We start from the raw sequence: 24,438 nt of genomic DNA, 5'->3' as shown, positions 1-24,438 counted from the left end.
TGCATTTTATTTTTTCCCCATTAAAATGATAATATTTTTATTAATTATTATAACTCTTTTGGTATAACTTTAAAAATTTTAATATTTTTAAATATTGCAAATGCATTATCTAATAATCTAATACTAATCTACAAATAATCAAATATTTTTAAAAATCATATTTACAAAAATTACTTACTATAATAAGTATAATAATAAATTAAATTAAAACATTAACATATATTTATTTTATTAGGATGTGTCCAAAACAGAGCTTAAATTAAAGAATAATATCATAGAATAGATAATTATGTTATTTTAAATAACATTATTTTTACAGAATAATAACATTAATGTATTAAATAATCAAATTTCTAAGTAATAAACCAGATATAAAAATAGTAAACATATTTTACTACAATATATATATTTTATATATATACATGTACAGTATAATGTTTAATAATTAAAGAAATAAATACAGTATATGAAAATTAGAAAAAAAAAATTATCAAAACTGTTTATAAAAATATCTTATGTTATAATTTATCAAATTAGTATTTGTTAAAATGTTAAATTGATATAAATACTCTACAATTTATAAATAATCATTAGCAGTATAATTGAATTGCTTTTTATCGATTGTTACATAAACTATATATATAACAAATATATTATATATTTATATTTTTATACATATACTAAAATTCACAAAAATATCAGTTGACATGAGTTATACTATTATGATATATACATTATATTTCTATATATAATGTCATTGAATATATCGGACATAAAACAGAGGATACGGCTTATGCATAAATTGTTGTAAATAACTGTTACAACATATACATGACTAATGAATTGGTACCATATATATGGTATAGTATGGTATGGTTTTTAGATATTTCTAGTCGTTTGCAACAATCAGGTCATTATTCAACAAAAAAAATAGTCACTTACAAGTTGTGTTGCAATTTGAGATATACTGTATGGCAAACTTAGCGATCAATAATATATTTGAAGTCACTTAATAGATATTAATCCAAACCATTATACAAAAACACATATACAGTACAGTGTATACATGTATATACAGTAGTATGCAATACATTGAACAGCTACTGACCATAACTTGTTATTTTTAAAACCATTGGTTAATCTCATGGCAAACAATAATTAGTATTTTCTTATACTTTTAATTCCTCATCAAATACTTTAAGTCTAACATTAAATCGACATTTATTAAAAAAAGACAATTAATCTTTGAAAATATGAATTATTTAAAAATTAATGACTTTTTCTGGTTTCCTTTAAAAACAAATAATCTAAAAAAAAAATTTTTTTTGAATGAATATTCTGTATTATTTTAACTATCGATTTACAATATAAGTATTATTATTGTAATTTAAATATATCTCTTTTGAAGCGTTAAATGTAAAAAATAAACCGTATAGAGTAAAGCTTTAAAACTTTAAATATTTCGTGACTTTTAATAATTACAGTCTATATATAGATGATATTATACATTATATTGGTATTATATAATAATATTAATAGTATTACAGTAATATTGGCAAAACATATGTATTTTGCAAAATATTAAACACAACTTCCCTTTTAAATTTCAATTCTTTATGTATTACATAAATTTAGACTAATACAAGTTATTTGAAAAGTGTATTTAAAATACTTGATTGATTAGTTTTTATTGTATTTAATAAATATTGATTAACAAAATATAGATGAAAATTATATCAGATATAAATTAGTAAGTATTGTATAATGTAGTATATATTTTGATGTGTATTTGTTTGTCAGTGTCTATGTATTTCTATATTATAAAGTTTAACAATATATACCTTAATATTTATCGCTAAAATATCATATAATAAAAGATGTATATATTAAAAAAACTAATTTAACAAAGATTATAAAAGTAAAATATAATAAAGAAAATTTTGGGCAAATTCTATATGAATTTAATAAATTTTTGCTAAAAATAATAATAATAATAAGTATTAAATCTTTTATTTACTTACCTAAACAATATATATATACTTTATATATAACACAAAAAAATTCCTCTTTTTATGGTTAGTGTCAAAATATATAACCTGAGGAAAGGCTTATAAAGTAAGTGTCTGTTCTTTGTTTAAGAAAAACACGTCAAATACTACTATCGTATTACTCACTCTTTTTTTGAATAAACAAGAATTGTTGAATTTTTTCACAAAATAGTATCTAAATTAAGTCAAATTTATCTAAATATTTGAATAAATATATTGTATAATATATAAAATATATAATTGTGCGTTACTTTCAATAAGCACTTTACTACACACACAATGCAAAAATCAAAGCACAAAATGATAATAAAAACTTTTGAATGCTTTTTAAATGTGAATCAAAGCAAATGGAAAAACAGAATCGAATGCATCAAACAATGCATTGAAATGTCTAACTGTTTCCAAAAATGTATGACAAAACTGCTGCCAACAGAATATTCTTGTCATATAATACTATAAATATATTGTGTTAATAACACAACACTAGTGTCAACACAATAGGCCTACCAAATGCAATGCCCTACCAATGCCACTATCAATGCAATACCAGTGCACTCGACTTAGTGCATGGTATTCGCGCACAACGCACACAACAGTCTCTCTTTTCTCATCCCTTTTCCCATACAAACCCTAACAATCCTATCTAATGGTTGCAAAATAAATGCTTTTTTGCTTTTCCAGTGAATTTTCAACTAATACTTCACCTCATTATTGCCCTCTCAATGCTCTCCATTCAAACACACATTACATGCATTACATTGATATTAACTTTAATTCTTATATCACTTTAATACAGAATATTCTGTAAAGAATATGCTTTACACATACATAAAGTATACGTATATAATATCGTGTAGTAGTGTCTAAATGTAATAAAAAATAATATTTATAAAACTCAAAATAAATTGAATTATATTCTAAGTTGTTTTTTATTTACTTCAAAAATTTCAAATTATAAATTACTTGATCAACATTTATTGTACTGTATATTTACAACAAAAAATAAAATTACTATTATGTCAAATCAATGCTATTTATTTTACAAAAAACTAAAATCGGTTCAAAAAAGATAAAATTTACAAAATATATTTCTCTATTAAAATTATTTAATTGAATGATTAATTTTAAAAGAATAGAGAAATTCATTAAATGATTAAATCTTTTTCTAAAATCAATGTTGTGTCCATTTGATTGACTTAATATCGATGCCCTCCTCAACCATTTCCCAGAGAGGACTCATAGCCCTTAATCTCTTGACGTGATGAATACAATTATCTACAGTATAGTCTACCTCTTCAATTGTGGTAAACCTTCCTAATCCAAAACGAATCGATGAATGAGCCAAATCTTCATCAGATCCAATGGCTCTTAACACATATGACGGCTCCAATGAGGCTGAAGTACAGGCGCTGCCAGAAGAAAGAGCCACATCTTTCAATGCCATTAAAAGACTTTCTCCTTCAACGTAAGCAAATGAAAGATTAACACAACCCGGATAAGTAACATTCGGGTCACCGTTTCGGATAACTTTCGGTAATTCTTTCATAATTTTATTAACCAATTGATTGGATAGAGATTCAATCCACTGATGATCATAAGCCATCTCTTTCTTAGAGACAGAACAGGCACTTCCTAACCCAACAACTAGTGATGTCGGAACAGTTCCGCTTCTAATACCTCTTTCTTGACCGCCGCCACTCTGAAGGGCTTCTATACGAATTCTGGGCCTACGTCTGACATACAGAGCACCTATACCTTTAGGTCCGTATATTTTGTGTCCACTTATAGACAACATATCGATATTCATTTCATTGACATCAATAGGAATTTTGCCGACGGCTTGTGCGGCGTCTGTATGAAAGAAAACACCTTTGGATCGACAAATAGCTCCGATCTCTTTAATCGGTTGTTTGACTCCTATCTCGTTATTAACTGTCATAATAGAGACCAAAACTGTTTGATCGGTTATTGCATTCCTTAGATCTTCTATATCGATAACGCCTGAAGTCTGGACGGGAAGGTAAGTGACTTTAAAGCCTTCGTTTTCGAGATAACGACACGAATCGAGAACACACTTGTGTTCAGTTTGAGTGGTAATTATGTGATCTCTTTTTTCTTTATAAAACTTTGCACAACCTTTCAGTGCTATGTTATTAGATTCGGTGGCACCGGAAGTGAACACTATTTCTTTAGGATCGGCGCCTATAATATCGGCCACACTTTCTCGGGCCTCTTCAGTGGCCTTCTCTGCCTCCCAGCCGTAGGCATGTGTTCTTGAGTGAGGATTTCCATACTTGGAGATCATAAACGGCAACATTGCGTCCAAAACTCTTGGATCCATAGGAGTAGTTGACTGCGCGTCCAAATAAAGTGGTCGCAGAAGTGATGGCGGACTCTTACCGAAGTCCGATGACAAATATCGAGCATCTGTTTGAACCAAATGATAATATTTATAAAATTAAATTAAAATACTTTTAGACATAAATATTGAAAATAAGATATAAATACTTGAGTTGTGAAAAATGCCGACAACTGACGATTTATGTCTTGATATTAACAATCTGTTCATTATATGAAACGATTGATTGCAATGTCTTAAACAACAATACATTTTGTTTCTTTTGGTCAACAAATGTCTTAAGTTATGCTAGAAATCAAATGACAACAACACCGACAACGACAACAACACTAACAGAAAAAAAAATTTCTTAAGTGTGGTTCGCAAGTGATGTCGTAATACATCTAATGATTTGTTATAAGTTTTGTTTGATTAATACAAAACCACTTTTGACTTTAATGTTCAAACATTTGTCGGAAATCACTAAATGTTTTGGTGATCACAAACTGGTCATTCAAACGGACAGTTGTTTTATTTGTTGACAATTAATTGATTGACCGATCAATTGATTGACAAAATTTTATCACACGATTTGCAAAATGCAATACAAATCCCATGTTTTCTATTATTGTATTTATTTTTTTTTTTGTAAACAACACATCATTTATTGGTGAAAAACATTATTAATTATTTGTGGGGAACGGTATGTCTCACTATTAGGTACACTATCTATAGAATAATAGGTGTATCACAGGTAACGTCACTCAGGGTTTGCATCAATTTATGCGTTTGTTGTTTGAAAAGGGGTTTCACTCGAGTGTTGTGTCGTTATTGATGTCTAATAATAATAATAATAATAATATGATTACAGTATTGTTGTACTCATTGACAGTGAGAGACAAATCATTACTTTAAAGTTTGTATGTATTTCTCTATGCATTTGAATGTGTGTTAAGCACTACTATAGTATACTACTCATTGGACACTCATTTATATACCGATTGATTGATTGGCCACACATTGAGTACACCCGAAACACATCCCGATTTAGACAACAACAACAAATGGATTTACAATCAGCTATACTGTCGAGGTATGGATCCATTTGGTGATGATTTGAAAATTAGTTACCATTTGTTGACATTTGTAATGCAGATGTCATACAATTTTGATGAATCAATGCATTGATTGCTTATAATATATAAATGAATTGAAATAAATAATAAATATTTGTAATGATATGCAATAGTATTGTTGTGAATATTATTCATATATTATAGTATAGTATATCATAAATGTTTAACAATTTGTTTGCATTTATTGAACTAACGATACAATCATTTCATAAGTGTTTTGATTCAATATTTGCTGATTTAATGAGATAAGCAATGAGTGTATTGACTCGTTGTCCATAAAAAAGTCTTAATTAAGATGCAAGTATTGGATACAATACTAACTGAATGGACGGCCAACAGGTTTACATCAGCGTTGCCGACGCCGATGCGTTTGCGGGATCTGATCCGTCAGATACGGGCCTCCAGGACTGCTGCCGACGAAAGGGCTGTCGTCCAGAAAGAGTGCGCTTACATTAGGTCGACGTTTCGTGAAGAAGATAATGTCTGGCGCTGTCGTAATGTCGCCAAACTGTTATACATACATATGTTGGGATATCCGGCACATTTCGGACAGGTATTTGGTGCTTAAAATTTCTGAATAATTATCACCCATTAAGTACTGTCTTTGTTTGAACAGCTGGAATGCCTTAAACTGATAGCCTCTCCCCGATATACCGACAAACGGATCGGTTATTTAGGAGCAATGCTTTTGTTGGATGAGAGACAAGACGTCCACTTATTGATTACTAATTCACTTAAAAAGTAATTTAAATTTTAAAAAAAAATAATTATCCGATTTATAGTTGAATTGATTATATTTTTATTGTAAATCACTAGTGATTTGAACTCTCAAACCCAGTTCATCGTTGGATTAGCGCTCTGTTGTTTGGGTGCCATCTGTTCAGTTGAAATGAGCCGTGACTTAGCCGGAGAAGTGGAGCGTCTGATGAAGTCATCCAATACTTTTATTAAGAAAAAGGCCGCTTTATGTGCCGCAAAGATTGTCCGCAAAGTACCCGAACTTATGGAAATGTTTTTACCGGCGGCCAGGAGTTTGATTACTGAGAAAAATCATGGTTTGGTTTTTTTAAATAAAAATCTTTTATTAGTTTTATTACTAATTCAAATCATTTCACATCAATAGGTTGTCTTATAACTGGTATTATATTAATCACCGAAATGTGCGAACAAAGTAGCGAAACGTTGTCTTACTTTAAAAAGGTTTGCTATTTTGTAATTGTTTTGTCATTTATTTTGTTTGCTTGTCTTGTGTCCAATAAATGTGAAATTGCTTTTTGTCTGCTTATAAACAAAACGCTTCACACATATACTAACTCTGGACTTATATGTTCAGTTCACTGAGGTTTGTCTTGTTTTGTCACTAAATATCTTCACTAAAATCACAAACATCTGACTTTCTAACTATTGCTTACTATTTTTATTAATAAATTTTCTGTCAGATGGTTCCAAATTTGGTACGAATACTGAAGAACTTAATAATGGCCGGATATTCGCCCGAACACGACGTTTGTGGTGTTAGCGACCCTTTTCTTCAAATCAAAATATTAAGACTTCTACGGCTTTTAGGACGAAATGATTCCGAAAGCAGTGAAACAATGAATGATATATTAGCTCAGGTTTGTTATAATCTGATATACTGTATATACAGTAATTGATTTCATTATTTACTAAATTTAACTAACCATCGATGAAAAAGGTTGCCACAAATACCGAAAGCAGCAAAAATGTTGGAAATGCTATTCTTTATGAAACTGTTATATCAATTATGGAAATAAAATCAGAGGGAGGGCTCAGAGTATTAGGAATTAACATTTTGGGCCGATTTTTGCTCAATACAGATAAAAACATTCGCTTCGTTGCATTAACAACACTTCATAAGACAGTTAGTGCCGATTATAATGCAGTCCAAAGACACAGGACTACAATCGTCGAGTGTCTTAAAGATCCGGATATTTCCATCCGAAAGAAAGCTATGGAATTGTGTTTTGCATTAATTAATTCAAATAATATCAAATCGATGTCCAAGGAGTTGATCCACTTTTTAGAAAAGGCTGATCCCGACTTTAAATCAATTTGTTCATCCAATTTATGTATCAGTGCCGAAAAGTATTCCCCGGGTCACAAATGGCATATCGACACTATCATCAAAATACTTACGACGGTATATATATTAATATTTTTATATACAATATATATATATATATATACTGTTTCTAATTGATATTACCATAAATATTATAAATAATTTTATAACTTATCGTATAATACAATTTGTCTTTAGGCTGGAAATTATATAAGAGATGATGTCGTCGGAAGTCTTATAGAACTTATATCAGTTACCACTTCATTACATAGCTATGCCGTCCAAGAATTGTTTAAACAATTGACAGGAGATTTAGAGTCAAAGCAACCTATGATTCAGGTGGCGATGTGGGCGTTGGGAGAGTTTGCCGATTTGCTTACCGTTCCCACACAGAACTTGGAGTCAAATGATTCGCAATATATCGAACCATTGGATATCACTGAAGATAATGTTATCGACAAATGTGAACAAATTCTTTCATTTAATTTAATGACTTTAGTAACAAAAGAGTACACACTTTGTGCACTTATCAAACTGAGCGCTCGATATCCAAATACAGCGCCACGAGTCAAGAGAATTGTAGATATCTTTGGATGTGATCACAGTGTAGAGCTTCAACAAAGAGCTGTCGAGTTTGCCTCACTTTTTACAAAATATGATCATTTAAGAAGTAGTCTTCTAGAACGGATGCCACCGATGATTATAAGAACTGAAAAAAGAAATGGTATTCAAAATGGAGATATAAATGATGACGACACAAATGAAGACAATGAGTCGACTATTAATAATGGTAATAACGATAATAATTATGTTAATAAAACTAGTGGTCCAACAAACAGCTCAGCTCTTTTAGATCTCTTGGATCCAATTGGATTTGGAGATGCACTTACTATTACCGATAAATCAAATGAAACAACTACTGCATCTATATCACAGCCAACTACAACAAGTAATGTATTTGATTTATTGGAAACTCTGGACTTAAATAACGTTCCCAACAACATAGGAAACAATTCTGTCCATCAAACAAACATTCCTCTTGTAGTCAACAATATATCAAATGATATTTTTTCAACAAACGATGGAAACAACTTATTAGATAATATTTTAAATAATAGTAATTCTAATCAACAATTAAATTATTCCATTGAACCCATTGTTGCCTTCGAGAAGAATGGATTGAGAATTGATTTTAGTTTTGAAAGAACCACAACTGATCCAAACACTACTATCATATCATTATTGGCTACGAATGCAACTCCCTATCCGATAGAAGATTTTCTATTCCAAGCAGCTGTTCCTAAGGTATTAAACAATTTTTAAAAAGAAAATTCAATAAAAATTAAACCAACAAATGCTTTATTATCATTATTATAGACATTCCAACTCCAGCTGATGCCACCATCTAGTAATCGTATCGCCGAAAACAATACCGGAACTGTTAATCAAGTGATAAAAGTATTAAATCCAAACAAGGTATATATATATATATATATATATATTTGTTTAATACAGATATTTATAAATTAATAATGATTTAATGTTTTCTTAGAGTCAACTTAAGATGAAACTTCGGATGTCATATCAACACAATGGCAATACAGTTACAGAACTGTCAGATGTTAACAACTTTCCCGTAACGACGTGGCAATAGAACAGCCAATAAAAATAGGTTCTCATTTAATAATACATTAATTGATAATAAAATGTTAATTAATTATTGATATACTGTAACCCAATTAATTGTTTGAGTCATTTGACTTTAAAAATAATATTTTGGTATAAAAATTGACAAATATTTTGTCAAATTATGCCATTGACTGACTTCAGATGCAAAATTTAAAGCAAATTTTGTTAGTTTAATAAATTATTTTTTAAATTTGATATTATTATTATATACTTTAAATTAAGTTTAATATAAGTTATGCAGAGATTTAATATTATTAATTATTTTATAAATCAAAAGCAAATCGTTTACAGTACTAATTATTATATTTATGTATATATTATAAACTGTTTTTTGTTCATTAAATCGGGTTTTTAATCATTAATCTGGAGTTGGGATAAATTTTTTAAGTATTTAAATAAAAATTAAATTTTATTTAATAATAGTTTTTTGACAATTATTGATATCTACAGCAATTATCTACATATTTATATATTATTATTAGACGACATGTTTACAGGCATTGTCGATATCACTATATAAGTATTTGAAGCCTAAATCTAAAGTCCTTTTAGGTATGACTTTCTGGCCGTCAGTCATCATAACGGCTCTCTCTTTGCCAAACAATTTTTGAACGACAAACTCAGGCAATGGTATAACAGTAGGTCTCCACAATGCCCGACCCAATGCTAATTATATAAAAAAATACATTTTAATTATTAGTATTAGTGTTTGTTGCAAATTATATTAAACTAAGACCTTTAGTAAACTCATAATTTGTAATGATTTGTGGCGACACACCATTTAAGACACCGGTGACGTGATCTTCTTCAATAGCAAACATAAATAGATTAATCATATCTTCGATATGTATCCACGGGAAGTACTGTTTTCCCGATGCTATGGGACCACCCAAACCAAACCAAAAGGGCAGATATATTTGTTTGATAATTCCTATTGAAATTTCAATATTTTGTAAAATCGTTTGATAAGATCGGCTAAAAACAATTATTGTTAAAAAACAAACCGCCGTATTGTCCTAAAACAACACCCGATCTAATGATAACATTCCTGACGCCCAACTCTGGTGGTAAAAGAGATGCTCTTTCCCATTGTCGACATAAGTCTGCCATAAAGTCATCGCCGCTCTCACTGTCTTCGGTATACTCAGCCGTAAGACTAGGCTTGTAAAAGCCGACTCCAGAAATGGTAACATAAACTTTTGGCGGACTTTTCATACGTTTGATTACATTGGCCAACACTTTAGTAGTCTCTACCCGACTATTGATTACATTTTGTTTGAATCCTTCTGTCCATTTGCGCCGCGCGTCCAACACGTTCTGACCGGCGACGTTGATGACCGCTTGTGTGCCGTCCAGTAATGTCTTATTATTTATATCGCTCTTTAAATTGATTTATACAATCAAAATATAAGTCAATTTATATATATTGCAAAAAATATATGTTTTATAATACTTTATTTGATTATTCAATATAACTGTATAAAAACTTCAATATAAAAACTATATAAAAGTTTCTATGGAAACAGTTTTGTTGATCATATAATTTAATTGATCCGATAATTTCAAGAAGAAATGGAAGACTTTGCCATAGAATCGTTAGGCGAGTCGTTGACGACTCAAACGAGACGAAGAAGCTCTTTGTTCAACAAACTAAGTAACGGAAAGCCTTATGCAATGGATTCGTATGACTCAATCAACGCGGGTTCAGACATGACATCACCGGTACCGCCGGTAATATCAACTGTTTTTTATATTTATCATATAATTGACAACCAAAAACCTGATCTCTCAATAGATAGGTTCACGACATAGACGACTGGCCACTTGGGCCGACGATACTGACAATGATATACAACAATTAAGAAGCGTTCAGTCGACGGCAAACAAACATAAATTATTGGACAATAATGATGACGACGTGACGCCTATTATACCCGAATTACAAGAAGTTAATGACTACGAAATGACACAACAAGTGGCCAAAGCACCCGTCGCTTACAATCAGGTCATTAAGTTTCAAGAGTTGGACAAAAACTTATTAAAACAATCGGCTTTCACTTCACTCGATGGCATCGATTTGACTCAATTAACTCACTATTGTCTACCGGAAAGTCAGGTCAAAGAAGATGACATACCCTGGAGTTGGGATCATCTCATGTCTGACGTCACCTCAAGATTGATGACAACAACAGAAAACACTATCAATTAATTGTTATTTAAGATATTATAGTATTAATTAAACAAACAATAAAAATAATCATTTGTTTCATAAAATAAAATAACTTTTTTTAAATCTTAAAACAAGTAATCAATGATTTTAGTTATTAAATCCTAGTCTTCCGATTAAGTGGTTAATCATAAGTTAAGACATTTTAGATGAAAGACATACCCAAGTGATGTGTTGATTGCCGGGCATTCGCGAGACAATCCAAACATCACTACCGATGGCCCGCAAAGCGTTGGCAATATTACCGCCGATAAAACCGGTTCCGCCACCTTTCAAATGATTATAAAATAATTATCAAATCTTAAGACCAATTAATTTGCAAATAAAAACAAAACCGATTAATATTTTCCCTAAAATTGGTGTAGACTTTGGCATCGCTTTACAGTTAAAGTCAAATAAATGCTATCAAATAATTGTTGTTTTATTCAATACAATATTAACAGTCATTTCATAATCAATAATAATAAATAATTAATTAAATTTCAATTACTAATTAATATCTAATATTTAAATTTTGTTTTAATTTGAAACTTTCAAATCAGTGTCCTTTCAATACCATTGAACAAAACATATGTATATCATGTGATATAACTGTTTGTATGCAATGTTTGCAAACATTTAATACATTCAATACATTCAATACATTCATTCATATAATGATTATTGCAATACATTATGCAATTGACTTTAAGCTCTGATTCATTACTTTAGATAACAAACTTATAAATGATTTAAAGGTATAGTTGTTATAATTATTTACACATTATTTCATTAATACTATTGTAATAACTCTAATCAAATCAAATTATCAATTAATTACACCAAATATAACCACAAAAATAGCTAAATAAAGGTTTTAATAACAATTTCCATAAGAAATGCTTTTTGAAAAAAAACTTTTTCGAAAAATCTTTTTATTAAAACTTAAGTTTTGCTTTCATTTAATCAAATAATTTTTTAGACATAAAACTATTTGTAAATAAAAAAACATATGATTTATAATTATTAGGTTATTAATAAATTTTATATAACTTTAAAATACTCTCTATAAACTATGATATAAATATTAATACAGTATAATACTGTATCAAATATCAAATTATATATACTTTATATCATAAACTGTATATTTATCATACAATAGATAATTTACTGTTTAAAAAATCAGAATATTAGAAAAATTATACAATATATAAATAAATATATCTATATATATAAAATAAAATTATTATAAAAATTTTATAATTATTATTATTAAATACTGTATAACAATATATTTAAAATAATAATTATTAATATCATAATAAAAATCGCAGTTTTTTTGTTTGAATGCAATAATCACAGCAAATGTCATATTTAATGCAATGACAATACAATCCCTCAATTGAGTGTTGACTCAGTTTATTGAGTGAAACGCTTGAAATGAGTGTAAAAAGTGATAGCAATTGATGTGACAATTGTTTTCATTAAAATTTGTTAATCACATAAACAACTCAATTGTTTACACCATTAGTTAGACATCATTTGATTTAATTAAACAAAAAACAATATTTCATAAAACATCACTTCATTTGATCCCAAAGTCATGGCCAACGGCGGAACTCTTCAGGTTTGTTGTCGGACACACACATCTGTGTCATAACAATGACATCAATTGATATATCAATATCTGAATGTCTTTATATATAACAGAAAGCTATAGATCTGGTCACTAAAGCCACGGAAGAAGATAAGGCCAAGAACTATGAAGAAGCGCTCAAACTATATGAACACTCTGTTGAGTACTTTCTTCACGCTATTAAATGTAAGTATCACTTAGTGATTCCGGTGGCGGACACTCCCCAGTGTCCCATCATTTAAGGTGATAGACAATGTAATGACATAATATTATCTCTTATTTATGTTGCAGATGAAGCTCAGTCCGAAAGAGCCAAAGAAAGCATAAGAGCTAAATGTGTACAATATCTGGAAAGGGCTGAGAAACTCAAAGCATACGTCCGAAACAAAGACAACACTAAAAACAACAAAAAGCCGGTCAAAGCTGGAGATTCCAGTAATAGTAATAATAAGGATGAAGACAGCGATGAAGAGGATAAGGATAAGAAAAAGTTGATGAATCAATTGGAGGGCGCAATCGTTATAGAAAAGCCTAACATTCAGTGGTCAGATGTGGCCGGACTTGAAGGCGCTAAAGAAGCACTCAAGGAGGCTGTCATTCTTCCCATTAAATTTCCACACCTTTTCACTGGTAATCGTAAGCCATGGAGAGGCATATTATTGTTTGGACCGCCCGGTACTGGAAAATCATATTTGGCTAAAGCAGTGGCCACTGAAGCCAACAATTCTACTTTCTTTTCTGTTTCGTCATCCAATTTGGTATCCAAATGGTTGGGCGAGAGTGAGAAACTGGTAAAGAATTTGTTTGAAATGGCGCGACAGCACAAACCTAGTATTATATTTATCGATGAAATTGATTCACTCACCAGTACTCGCTCTGATACCGAATCAGAATCTGCTCGAAGAATAAAAACAGAATTTCTCGTCCAAATGCAAGGTTTGTATCATTACATTACAAGAGAATTGAATTTATATAATATCCTTAACCTTAATCTTTGTTAACTTATACTCCAGGCGTTGGTCAGGATAATGACGGTATACTAGTATTGGGCGCCACAAACATCCCATGGGTTTTAGATGCAGCCATCAGAAGACGTTTTGAGAAAAGAATTTATATACCACTTCCTGAAGAACACGGAAGAGTCGTTATTATTAAGATGAATATCGGAAACACACCGAACTCATTGACTGAACAGGATATACGAATTTTGGCCAAAAAGACAGATGGCTTTTCTGGTGCCGACATATCAGTGCTGATCAGGGATGCACTGATGCAACCGGTTAGGAAAGTCCAAAGCGCTACACATTTTAAGAAAGTAAGTATTGTTTGTTTTTGTGTCTCTTCGGTAAATTATCAATTGGATTTAACATTGAATATTCACACTATTGTTAGGTTAGCGGCCAGTCCCGTACCGACCCAAATGAAACTATTGATGACTTATTGACGCCCTGTTCTCCTGGAGAAAGGGGAGCCATTGAGATGTCTTGGGTTAACGTTCCGGGAGATAAACTATTAGAGCCGGTCGTATCCATGAGTGATATGTTGTTATCATTGGCTAATTCTAAACCAACTGTTAATGAGAATGACCTCAAAAAACTTAAGTCATTTATGGATGACTTCGGTCAAGAAGGATAACACGTTATATATATATATATTTAAAAACAAATCTAAATTGATTTATATTTTCAATCAAATTATTATTGTATTTAAATTCTATATTTTAGTAATTTTTCGATTAAATCTTTTAATAATCTAAACTTTAAAAACAATATTTTAAAATCAATTTGTTATTTTAAAAAATCAAAGTTCACTTAAATTTCACAAACAAATAAAATATATATTCATATAATTAGTGTTTTAGCTGTTAAACAGTTTGATATACAGTACAGTATACTGTATATCATATATTAATTTAATACAAGACTTAATTAGTAATAATATCTTTAAAAACGATTTTTCATAATTTCATCACTGATTGGATTCAATCAATTAATTATCACATCATCTGTTGTCTGCATTTCATTATTTTCTTTCATAACTTTTTCCTTAAAATCCAATAACTCTTTATCGATTAAATTGCGCTTTTGTTGGTCATCGTTGACATCAGTGGTAAAACAGACATATAGTTTGTATGCTTTTTGATTGTGAATCAATTCAATAGCCTTTTGTGCGGAACTGTAGTCATTAAAGTCGACAAAAGCCATCACTCGTACTGTCAATTGATTCTTAGTTTTGATTATTTTAATGGTTTCAAACTGACAGCCAATTCTTCTTAGAAAAGCTTTTGCACCCAATTCGGTGATATCATTGGGAAAACCATTGATTATTAGCTTAAGTGATGATATATTGCGACCACATTTCTGACCACTCATTGCGGGCATCAAATGTGTCGGAATATTGGCTGCAATTTGGTCGCCGCTATAGCTGTTAAATGTCATCGAGTAATAGTCTTCAGCCATTGGATCCCATCCTTCAAAATCTTTGGACATTTTGTTGTTATTGTTAAACAAGTTATAAGTTTTTAATTGAAATGATTTAAACTTAAAAACCAATTGAATGACTAATAGAGTTGAAGTTTACTATTGAAAAGTGAGCCCAAAGTGTGTTCGACACTGACTTATTAGTGATGCAATTCGTTCATCAATTACGTCATAAATGTGTCGAACGGGTTGTTATAATAGAAAGAATGCAATGACTAGTAATATATGCGTCGAGTTTGTGGGCATTCAATGAGTTATACGTTATATTTGTCACAGTTTTAGAATGTTTCGCAATGTTATTGTTTTAGCGCTTTATTAGCACTAAATTGAGGACACATTTTGAGGCATTGTTTGACACGTTTTGACAATAAGTGAATCAATTGCTGGATATTGTGAACCATTGATGACATGGATGAAGACGAACTTGATTTTGAAGAGTACGACTTCGGAGGAGTCGACGACCTATTGTATGAACCGTCAGAAGCTAATGACACCAAAGAAAATAACGAGAATGAAGATGAAGTCGAAGACAATATTGAAGACGAAGTCGAAGATAATATTGAAGACAAAGTCGAAGACAAAATTGAAGATAAAGTTGACGACAAAGTTAGCAAAAGTGATAACAAGCAGAAGCCTGTCGTAGCCAACGATGATGATAGCGATAGTTCCAGTTGGGGATCAGATCCTGAAGATCCTGATACTAATGATAGTCCTCTCAATACCAATGAAAATACCAACGATAGCACTAAAGCAAGTGATGACACCAATGGAACCAATGATAATAATAATGATTCAAAAAATAAAGACAAAAATACTGTCATTGAGACCATCGATGACGATGAAGAAGACTCCGACAATGCTTTTGATAATTTAGAAAAATTGCTGGCTTTGGCTGAAAACACTTCAGGCAAGTCATCAGCGAATAAACAGACGTCAGAAAGTTCCACTTTAAAGCCTATATCATATCATTCAAAGACATCAACAGTGAAACCATCAGTGCCACCAAAGACATCATCTGTTTCATCGGTGACTACAACGTTAGTGAATTCAAAAACTACAACTTCTTTATCAGTTGCGAAGTCATCATCGACTGCAAAGATGTCAACACCTATACAATCATTTACCAAAACATCAGATAAAACTGCTTCGGCATCAATGCCATCGTTTAACTCAATGCTTTCATTGACTACAAAGTCACCGATGACATCAACTTCAAAAGCAATGGCCCCTAAGTCAAACATATCGGTGGCAAACACACATATTAGCAAATCCGTAACGAAAATACCATCAGTGACACCGGTGTCTAATGCAAAGACAACAACAGTGACGCCAAGTTCGTCCACAAAGACAGTATCCGTCGAACCGACTTCAATGGCTAAGAGATCAATGCCGCCGACATCAATGGCAAAAAGAACAGGTATCCCGACTTCATCGACAAAATCAATTTCTGAGTCTCCAATTTCAACTGCAAAAACAATATCAGTGACTCCTAGTTCAGCACCAAAGTCAGCATCGGTTGCATCTTCTAAATTAGCAGAAAAAAGTTTGGTAACCACTTCTTCGACGTCGATTCTTTCATTTTCATCGATATTCTCATCACCTAAGAAAGCAACAACAACATCAACAAACATCTCATTGCCAATTACATCATCAATGACCACAATTTCATCTACAATGCCCATTACATTATCAACAACAGCATCATCATTATCAATGGTACCATCAGTAACGACAACAACAGCTACATCAACAGTTCCTGCGCTTAGGAAGAAGACAGAGGATTTAGATATTTTATATTACAATGCAATGAGACATTACTTAAAATATAAAACAATTAAACCCGGATATAATGCCAACGATTTTAAGTATGAGTCCAGACGTTTCAAAATTGGTAAAAATGGAGTTTTATTCTGTAATAATAAAGAAGTTGTCGAAACTGAAGAAAAACAGAGAAAGATATGTATTGAATACCATTTGAATCCGAAAGGAAAGACAGCCAAAACAGGACATCGAGGTGTTAAGGCTACTGTCACTGCCATTAGCAGCAAATACTTTTGGGGGACCATTGAATATGATATTAAAAACCTAATAAAACAGTGCCGTATATGTAATCCATTGGATTACGATTTAACATCATTTCAATTGTGGAAATACATCGAAGTCGGTATCATTGACAGTGTACTCATTGTTCGCGATTTGAACAAAAAGTCGTCGATCTTTAACTGCGGATATCTTCAAGAAATGAATGCCAAAAATTTGTCCAAACATTTGATTGGCTTATTTCAAACATATGGCACACCAAACGCCATTCGTATTGTTTTAGCACAAGAAATACAAACTAAGTTTACTGAAGAACTGAGAAATTATCTTCGCATTGATTTACTTGACTTTATAGATGTGGTTGAAAAGGTTAGTGAAGATCACAAAGAATTCGATAGCAATGAAGAGGTGATCAAACTTCCAATGGTTGACATACAGCTGCAGATTGGAAATGACGATAATTGTCCCAAAGATGATAAAGATTTGCTCACAAAGTTTGCAATCGTTGAAAATGAAGACATTTCTGTTTTTATAATATTTTCATGTAATCAGTGGTTAATTAAACATTCGTTGTTTACAAGTATTTCAACAGATATTCAAAATTTCACTAAACGTTACAGTGATTGGAGACGAAGGATGCCATTACTAACACTTTATTTTCAGACAATTAACATTAATTCGAACATTAATGACATCGAGGAAGAGGTTAAGGTCGAAGTGAATACTCCCAGAGAAAAAAGACAGAATTGGAATGAAATTAAGCGATTGCAGTCAGATTTGAAGACATCGCGACCGAGTGATTATAAGAGAAAACTAAAGCCACCGAAAGAGGAGGACTTTATCGGACCGCTGTCATCGGATTTTGGCGATTCGGACGACGAAACATCGAAACATTCAAATGCGTCGACAAACAGAAAACGCAAGAATAGTGACGATTCGAAAGTCTTCGCCAAGAAGATGAGGCCATTCAAAGAAGCGCAACGGGAGGCAAAGGAAATCATTAATATCGACGATTCATCCGATTCACAGTCAAATATTTCATTCAAGTCAAAAGTATCTTCATCTACATCAGCGCCTGTCATAACTGAAAGTTCACAATCAATTGAGGTAATCCCCGATATAACCGAACCATCCGGATCTCAGTCGAGTGATGTATCAGAACTTAGTCGTTATTATCGAAATAAGGGTATAATTAAAAATAGTTTTGTTCGGTTAAAAAATTATTCAAAACAATATATAGAGAAAGCTATTGCTGGAGAAATTGATTTTGAAAATTCAAATGATTTTCAAAATGAAACCGAAGAACACAATTCAAGACAAACTAATAGTGAAGAAGACATTGCAGATAATGATAAGGAAGAAAACATGGAAATCGATGGTATGACTGATATACCTAATGGTAACACAAATAAGATGATTGAGAATAATATTGAAGATTCGAATGACGACTCAAATTATTCTGCAAATAATAATTCTAACGATGATATAGATGTCGACGAGGAATCAATGGACGAGGACTCGGATGACAACAATTGGAGTGAAGATAGCGAAGTAAATGTCGAAAAAAAGAAGAAAACGAAACCAAAAAAGAATAAGAATAACAACAACAAGAAAAAGAGTGAGAATAGCAATAATAAGATAAATAAATTGAGAAAACAGATGAGTAGTCTTCATAAGAGTATTAATAGTATAAAAAATCACAATAATGTTCACAACAACAATAATAATAATAATAATAATAATAATAATAATAGCAATAATAGTAATGAGAGACAACAGCCAAACAATAATATTAGTGTTAATAATAATAATAATTATAATCACAAAACAGTTCATACCTGTAATTATTGTAATTTCAAAACAAATGAAAGAAGAGAACTTATAATGCATACAACATTCCATAAGGATATCAACAAAACCAAAGTCTACTGTAATGTCTGTGCCATGACTTTCTATACCAAAGAACAGTTGGATCAGCACAAGGATGAACAACATCCGCCAGACGTCAAACATTGCATTCTCTATGGATGTAGTCTTTGCAAAGAGAATCAGTTCGAGACTGTCGATGATTTGGATCAACATTTGGAGACACATATCGAAAAAATTGATTACTTGAAGTCAATGAAATACAGATGTGCTGTTTGCAAGACATTCACTGCAATAACTGATGAATCCGTATTGAGTCATATGAGGCAAAAGCATCGTCACTATAAATGTGCTTTTGATTGTTCACTAATCGCTCAAGACTTTCCATCACTTGAAAGGTATATTTAAAAAATCATTTAATTGTTTTTATAATTAATTATTTGATTACTTGACTGTATGTGATGTGTGAAGACATGCAAAATCAGTTCACAAACGGTTTGTCTCATACTTTGAATGCAAATTCTGTGACTACGGTTCGGCCGCTTTCGGTAGTCTTATGCAACACAACCTATCGAGTCATGCTATCGATTGGGTCTCTCAGCAGTATAAGTGTTGTCTCTGTGATTCGTCATTTGATTATTTGGACACTGAATCCCTTTTGCATCATTTGGTCCGACACGCGCCTGACTTTTCCTATTTTGAATGCAAGATTTGCAACAAACGAGAGAAGCAATTAAAAGCAATTGAAAGACATATTAAATCACACAACGGTGTCACCGATGAAGAGTTTTTTCACAATATCTGTAATCTCAATGATTTGTTTTCAGAGTTACTTAAAGTCAAAGAGAGTGACGAACAGCGCAAAAGAATGAATGCAGCGGCGGATCCACAAAATGCTATTAAAGGTCTTCTCGATGAAGAATTTGGACACAATTATGATAATAATAGTAATTATTATTTCTAATTAGTTTTGTATTAGTATTTTATTATCAAAATTTATATAATTAATGTTTTTATTGTCGAACCAGTCGATGATCAGCTCTCGAGTTTGGTTAACGATACCATTTTAAACGGTTTCGAAGTCGAAGAAAATCATGAAAATCCAATTTTAAGTATTCCCGAGAACGGTATCCCTAGTATTCCCGACGGTGTCGACAACGAAGTCGAAGGAATTGATCCGAACGATGGCTTTGCATACATCAGTCAGGGATCGGACGGTCTGTGGAGAGCTGCCGACTGACTAACCCAATGATTCCTAGTATTTGTATTTCTATTTTTTTAATTCATTATTATATTTTCGATAAATATTTTTGCACACAATTTGTTGTTTATTTTCAAACATCTCGTTATTTTTTACTAATGAATCATTTAATTCATAACAAAACTATTGTTTTAAAAAAGCGTTTTTGTTTTGATTTATAATTTGTTATTTTTTTGCGAATCTTGTCGGCGATTATTACATTGTTTTTATTAAAAAAATTATTAATCATTATTTGATATTTCTTTAAATACATATATTTTTGTTTATACTGTAATTATAATAATTATGAACATTGTTTTGTCGTATGACTTGTCCAAATGGGACAGCATTTTAAAAACAATTTTATCACAAGAAAACATGAATTATTTTTTTTTGTATAACATTAGTACAGTAAATATACAGTACATTATGTGAATAAAACAGTTGAACAAATTTTTGATAAAAGTGCTGATCAATTGCTATTATTTTTTCATTGAGTCAACAATATATACAGTATATCAACGATTAAAATAAATCGATTATTTAAGTCACAAGATATACAATATTATCAAAAGATATCTCAATTTTTTTACAAATTTTGTGCTAAATATTCGACAAAAAATTTAAGACTCGCAACAAAATATAAGCAAACTTATTGACAACAAAAAAATGCTAAAATAAAATCAATAACAATATTAATAGTAAAATAATTGATAAAATTTTTAAAATATATTGTATATAATTTATAAATGGTGCTATAGTTTGCCAACATTTTGTTAATTATAAATTGATTTAAAAATATAAAATAATAATAAAACTTATATAATAATAATTACCCAAAAAATTAATAATAAATAAACTTATATATAAAGCATAAAATTTAAAAAATAAATAGAAATTGATTTAAAATTAAAATCACTTGTCATCCAATTCATTGGTGTCGAGTATTTCAAAGCCATTGACACCATTCGTGGCATTCAATTCATTGGAAGAATTGCTTTTCGTTATACTATCGACAGTGGAAGCACTTTCAGAACCGGACTCTTTGTCATCTGTTTTGTCTTCATTGGCTATCAGTGGTACATCGCTACCATCATTGGTATCATTATTTCCATTGTTTTTATCTTTATTGTCGTCATTATTATCGCCTGATTTATCTTCGTGTGTATATAACGGCCAAAATGATTCCCAAAAGCCTACATCTTCTGTCAAATTCGGTAATAGCCAGAAGTGATGCTTTCCGAAGGTTACGGTCCAAACAATTGTAAATATTATTAAACGAACTTTTAAAATGATAATTATGTTATTAATTATTAATTAAATAAATGCTAACAAACAACAAAAAACTTACGAACGGCTAAACCAATAATAAAAAACAGAAGAGCGGCGGCCGCTATACTCAGATAATAGACATAATTGCGAACAGTTCGCGGCCAAAGAGGGAACAAACAGATAGCAATGGCGGCAAACACAAGACCTGCACCGAAAAGCCACGTACGCAATGGGATCGGGTCATAGATCCAGACATATGGCTATTGGAAAACATTCAAAATTTCAAATAGAAATACATTTAAGCGTTAGATCGACTATCGTTATCGATTGACTGACAGATAATCAATACCTCATTTTCATCGACAAATAACTGTTCAAAATGCATGTCAAGCTTTATTTTCTTCTTTTCTTTTTTCTTAACTTCTTTATCGCCCTCTTTATCTTCTTTGTCTTTAATCTCTTCTTTAGTCTCTTTTGAATCTTTTTTAAACTTTTTCTTCTCACTCTTCATCTGTTCTTCATTACAACTGCTCTCTTCGTTATCCAATTTTTTCTTCTTCTCTTTCTTGACGACAACAGTCTTTGCTCTGTGAAAAAACTTGTGTCTCAGCATTAGATCCATGAATGTCACCACAGAGTCGCGGGATGTAAATAAAGCTTCTTTTTGTCGTTTGTCATCCTTAGCCCATTTCGAGTCCATTAATAGATCCACTGATTTTGAGGCTATTTGGAAGTGTAAACAATACAATCGTTAGTGTAATCAATGAAATCAATAACAAAAAATAGTTGTCGTAAATGTGTTACCAATAAAGTAGTCGACTTTGTGTGACAAAAGTGTTGTCTTCTTCGGCGGTAACTTTGATCTCATGTACTTTGCGATCTCGTACTCCACTTTCGACGGCTTCTCTGAGTCCACGTCGACGTCGGCCTTAATAATAATATTAAAGACATTTCTCATCAAATTATGACAAAAACAATTGATTGACAATTAATTTGAATAATCAGTTGTCAATCAATTGGATATACAAATCATTTGTCAATATATTTATTGACACTAAATATGTCACCAATTGATTGATTCAATAGATTTGACAACAAAATCAAAGACAACAAATCACTTACATCTTTAGCCTTTCGTTTGGTTTTTCTTCGATCAGCCATTTGTTGTGACAATCATTGATTGAATTCAATTAAATTAATTGTTTCAATAAATTGTTTATAAAATATCACAAAAAATAATTGTAATATAATTTTGTTACTAATTATCGATTCACTCAACAAATGTAACAAAATTTTTCTATGATTTGTCTCTTAAAAAAACAGTGCATTCAATGCATCACTCAATACATCATTCAATACTTATGCTTACATATAGTGTGTGACTATTATGTGTCAAAATTGATAACCCTATCAATTGGTGATCATTTAAAAATCATTTACTAAATAAATACTATCATAAAAACAATTGATTTAGTTTTACTTATATATTTCAATAATTAAATTATAATTTATTTAAAAAAATTAAATAATTAATTTGCAAATTTAATTTTACAAATATAACTATTTTCCCCCAAATATAACCCAAATAGTAATATCATATGTGGAATGTTATGTAAGCATATGTTTGGATATTATGTTAAAGTGTTTTACGTTTAATAAAACAATATTTTTTTTAAGGCAATCATTACACGGAAGTCAAGCTCTTATGACTTGTGATCGATAAACTTAAAAGTCTAATAAAAGTTTTTAAATAATATAATATTACAATATTTATTGTGTTATTAAAATAAAAAATATAATCTAAAATAATGATTAATCAATAACTAGTATATAATGTAAGTTTTATTATATAAATATAATCTAAAATTTTATATTAATAAAAAAATTGTGTCTTAAATAATAAAGTGATGACAAAGTTTATCTCTCACTCTTTAATAACTCGATTCGCAAGTAATTAGCTAAACGTCAAACAATTATTGAATGCAATATTGCATATGTGACGGGCATATATGAGTGCTTACCCGTCAAATGCCCGTAAAGTAAGACTTTACGAAGCAATAAGCAATGCGGGGTATGTATGATAGGGAACTGTGACGTAATTTATGAATGGGATACTATTAGAAGACTATTTAAGCGTTACGGTATATTTGAATGGTATATTTACTACGTCACAGTATATATGAATGGCCCATTCGGGGCTCTGGTAACTGCGCTTATATATCGGTTATTAGTATCGGAAGCCTTATACCGGAGCTCGGGATGACCTATCTGTGTTAACAGAATAATAGCCAAACTCTGCTACACTTAAGGCTTACACTTACTATTCAAATAATGAGTACAACTGTTTATGAGCCTTGAAGCCCCTCCTAGACTAGCTATTGCTAGCCTGAGCTCCTCCTTG

General features: G+C 30.9%; 7 protein-coding genes across 9 annotated transcripts; 4 read left to right on the top strand and 3 right to left on the bottom strand.

Annotated features, from left to right (window-relative positions):
• Nucleotides 1-3,191: 3,191 nt before the first annotated feature.
• On the bottom strand, nt 3,192-5,016 carry LOC128963002 (cysteine desulfurase-like). The gene is made up of 2 exons (XM_054309462.1): nt 4,557-5,016; nt 3,192-4,475 (listed from the first exon to the last, which is right to left on the bottom strand). Exons 1-2 carry the CDS (start codon nt 4,657-4,659, stop codon nt 3,220-3,222), a joined length of 1,359 nt encoding a protein of 452 aa, XP_054165437.1. The 5' UTR covers nt 4,660-5,016; the 3' UTR covers nt 3,192-3,219.
• Nucleotides 5,017-5,252: 236 nt separating this feature from the next.
• LOC128963001 (AP-1 complex subunit gamma-1-like) lies at nt 5,253-9,516 on the top strand. 3 transcript variants are annotated; one of them, XM_054309460.1, is made up of 11 exons: nt 5,253-5,479; nt 5,862-6,075; nt 6,139-6,263; nt 6,339-6,577; nt 6,646-6,722; nt 6,962-7,138; nt 7,219-7,683; nt 7,804-8,395; nt 8,450-8,910; nt 8,983-9,081; nt 9,158-9,516. In XM_054309460.1, exons 1-11 carry the CDS (start codon nt 5,331-5,333, stop codon nt 9,257-9,259), a joined length of 2,700 nt encoding a protein of 899 aa, XP_054165435.1. In that variant the 5' UTR covers nt 5,253-5,330; the 3' UTR covers nt 9,260-9,516. The 3 variants fall into 3 exon arrangements, with proteins under 3 accessions (XP_054165435.1, XP_054165434.1, XP_054165436.1); XM_054309459.1 differs by having other exon boundaries at nt 7,804-8,910; XM_054309461.1 differs by having other exon boundaries at nt 5,807-6,075; nt 7,804-8,910.
• A 255-nt stretch (nt 9,517-9,771) lies between these two features.
• On the bottom strand, nt 9,772-11,917 carry LOC128962871 (epimerase family protein SDR39U1-like). The gene is made up of 5 exons (XM_054309270.1): nt 11,857-11,917; nt 11,684-11,790; nt 10,299-10,674; nt 10,031-10,225; nt 9,772-9,960 (listed from the first exon to the last, which is right to left on the bottom strand). Exons 1-5 carry the CDS (start codon nt 11,894-11,896, stop codon nt 9,773-9,775), a joined length of 906 nt encoding a protein of 301 aa, XP_054165245.1. The 5' UTR covers nt 11,897-11,917; the 3' UTR covers nt 9,772.
• A 966-nt stretch (nt 11,918-12,883) lies between these two features.
• On the top strand, nt 12,884-14,774 carry LOC128962868 (vacuolar protein sorting-associated protein 4-like). Its single transcript, XM_054309268.1, has 5 exons — nt 12,884-13,130; nt 13,214-13,325; nt 13,431-14,075; nt 14,153-14,454; nt 14,532-14,774. Exons 1-5 carry the CDS (start codon nt 13,107-13,109, stop codon nt 14,772-14,774), a joined length of 1,326 nt encoding a protein of 441 aa, XP_054165243.1. The 5' UTR covers nt 12,884-13,106.
• A 1,010-nt stretch (nt 14,775-15,784) lies between these two features.
• Nucleotides 15,785-19,544, top strand: LOC128962698 (uncharacterized). Its single transcript, XM_054309100.1, has 3 exons — nt 15,785-18,845; nt 18,900-19,454; nt 19,531-19,544. Exons 1-3 carry the CDS (start codon nt 16,028-16,030, stop codon nt 19,542-19,544), a joined length of 3,387 nt encoding a protein of 1,128 aa, XP_054165075.1. The 5' UTR covers nt 15,785-16,027.
• Nucleotides 19,426-20,973, top strand: LOC128962869 (zinc finger autosomal protein-like). The gene is made up of 3 exons (XM_054309269.1): nt 19,426-19,923; nt 19,997-20,472; nt 20,554-20,973. The coding sequence occupies exons 1-3, from the start codon at nt 19,544-19,546 to the stop codon at nt 20,763-20,765; spliced, it is 1,068 nt and encodes a 355-aa protein (XP_054165244.1). The 5' UTR covers nt 19,426-19,543; the 3' UTR covers nt 20,766-20,973.
• A 630-nt stretch (nt 20,974-21,603) lies between these two features.
• On the bottom strand, nt 21,604-23,362 carry LOC128962880 (translocation protein SEC62-like). Its single transcript, XM_054309285.1, has 5 exons — nt 23,160-23,362; nt 22,842-22,965; nt 22,387-22,760; nt 22,117-22,297; nt 21,604-22,048 (listed from the first exon to the last, which is right to left on the bottom strand). The coding sequence occupies exons 1-5, from the start codon at nt 23,196-23,198 to the stop codon at nt 21,681-21,683; spliced, it is 1,086 nt and encodes a 361-aa protein (XP_054165260.1). The 5' UTR covers nt 23,199-23,362; the 3' UTR covers nt 21,604-21,680.
• Between the last annotated feature and the right edge of the window lie 1,076 nt (nt 23,363-24,438).

This window comes from Oppia nitens, unplaced genomic scaffold, assembly GCF_028296485.1.
Source record: "Oppia nitens isolate AA-2021 unplaced genomic scaffold, nextdenovo-longstitch-racon4-pilon3 scaffold6_pilon_pilon_pilon, whole genome shotgun sequence".
Classification (NCBI taxonomy): Eukaryota; Metazoa; Arthropoda; class Arachnida; order Sarcoptiformes; family Oppiidae; genus Oppia; species Oppia nitens.
The sequence above is the reverse complement of the archived record's forward strand: the minus strand, read 5'-3'. Positions and strand labels throughout refer to the sequence as shown.

What these genes read in the sequence shown, in the direction of transcription:
- LOC128963002 (XM_054309462.1), bottom strand. Translation starts at nt 4,659, where the DNA reads ATGTATTGTTGTTTAAGACATTGCAATCAATCGTTTCATATAATGAAC. An exon ending in CGGCATTTTTCACAACTCAA is followed by an intron (nt 4,476 to 4,556) that starts GTATTTATATCT and finishes TGGTTCAAACAG; the next exon opens with ATGCTCGATATTTGTCATCG.
- LOC128963001 (XM_054309459.1), top strand. Translation starts at nt 5,331, where the DNA reads ATGTGTGTTAAGCACTACTATAGTATACTACTCATTGGACACTCATTT. An exon ending in ATTACTAATTCACTTAAAAA is followed by an intron (nt 6,264 to 6,338) that starts GTAATTTAAATT and finishes GTAAATCACTAG; the next exon opens with TGATTTGAACTCTCAAACCC. An exon ending in TGAATGATATATTAGCTCAG is followed by an intron (nt 7,139 to 7,218) that starts GTTTGTTATAAT and finishes TCGATGAAAAAG; the next exon opens with GTTGCCACAAATACCGAAAG.
- LOC128962871 (XM_054309270.1), bottom strand. Translation starts at nt 11,896, where the DNA reads ATGCCAAAGTCTACACCAATTTTAGGGAAAATATTAATCG. An exon ending in TTTAGGGAAAATATTAATCG is followed by an intron (nt 11,791 to 11,856) that starts GTTTTGTTTTTA and finishes ATCATTTGAAAG; the next exon opens with GTGGCGGAACCGGTTTTATC. An exon ending in TGTTTTAGGACAATACGGCG is followed by an intron (nt 10,226 to 10,298) that starts GTTTGTTTTTTA and finishes AAATTTCAATAG; the next exon opens with GAATTATCAAACAAATATAT.
- LOC128962868 (XM_054309268.1), top strand. Translation starts at nt 13,107, where the DNA reads ATGGCCAACGGCGGAACTCTTCAG. An exon ending in ATTTCTCGTCCAAATGCAAG is followed by an intron (nt 14,076 to 14,152) that starts GTTTGTATCATT and finishes CTTATACTCCAG; the next exon opens with GCGTTGGTCAGGATAATGAC. An exon ending in GCGCTACACATTTTAAGAAA is followed by an intron (nt 14,455 to 14,531) that starts GTAAGTATTGTT and finishes CACTATTGTTAG; the next exon opens with GTTAGCGGCCAGTCCCGTAC.
- LOC128962698 (XM_054309100.1), top strand. Translation starts at nt 16,028, where the DNA reads ATGGATGAAGACGAACTTGATTTTGAAGAGTACGACTTCGGAGGAGTC. An exon ending in TCGTTATTATCGAAATAAGG is followed by an intron (nt 18,846 to 18,899) that starts GTATAATTAAAA and finishes AACAATATATAG; the next exon opens with AGAAAGCTATTGCTGGAGAA.
- LOC128962869 (XM_054309269.1), top strand. Translation starts at nt 19,544, where the DNA reads ATGCATACAACATTCCATAAGGATATCAACAAAACCAAAGTCTACTGT. An exon ending in GACTTTCCATCACTTGAAAG is followed by an intron (nt 19,924 to 19,996) that starts GTATATTTAAAA and finishes TGATGTGTGAAG; the next exon opens with ACATGCAAAATCAGTTCACA. An exon ending in ACACAATTATGATAATAATA is followed by an intron (nt 20,473 to 20,553) that starts GTAATTATTATT and finishes TTGTCGAACCAG; the next exon opens with TCGATGATCAGCTCTCGAGT.
- LOC128962880 (XM_054309285.1), bottom strand. Translation starts at nt 23,198, where the DNA reads ATGGCTGATCGAAGAAAAACCAAACGAAAGGCTAAAGAT. An exon ending in CCAAACGAAAGGCTAAAGAT is followed by an intron (nt 22,966 to 23,159) that starts GTAAGTGATTTG and finishes ATTATTATTAAG; the next exon opens with GCCGACGTCGACGTGGACTC. An exon ending in TATTATTGGTTTAGCCGTTC is followed by an intron (nt 22,049 to 22,116) that starts GTAAGTTTTTTG and finishes TCATTTTAAAAG; the next exon opens with TTCGTTTAATAATATTTACA.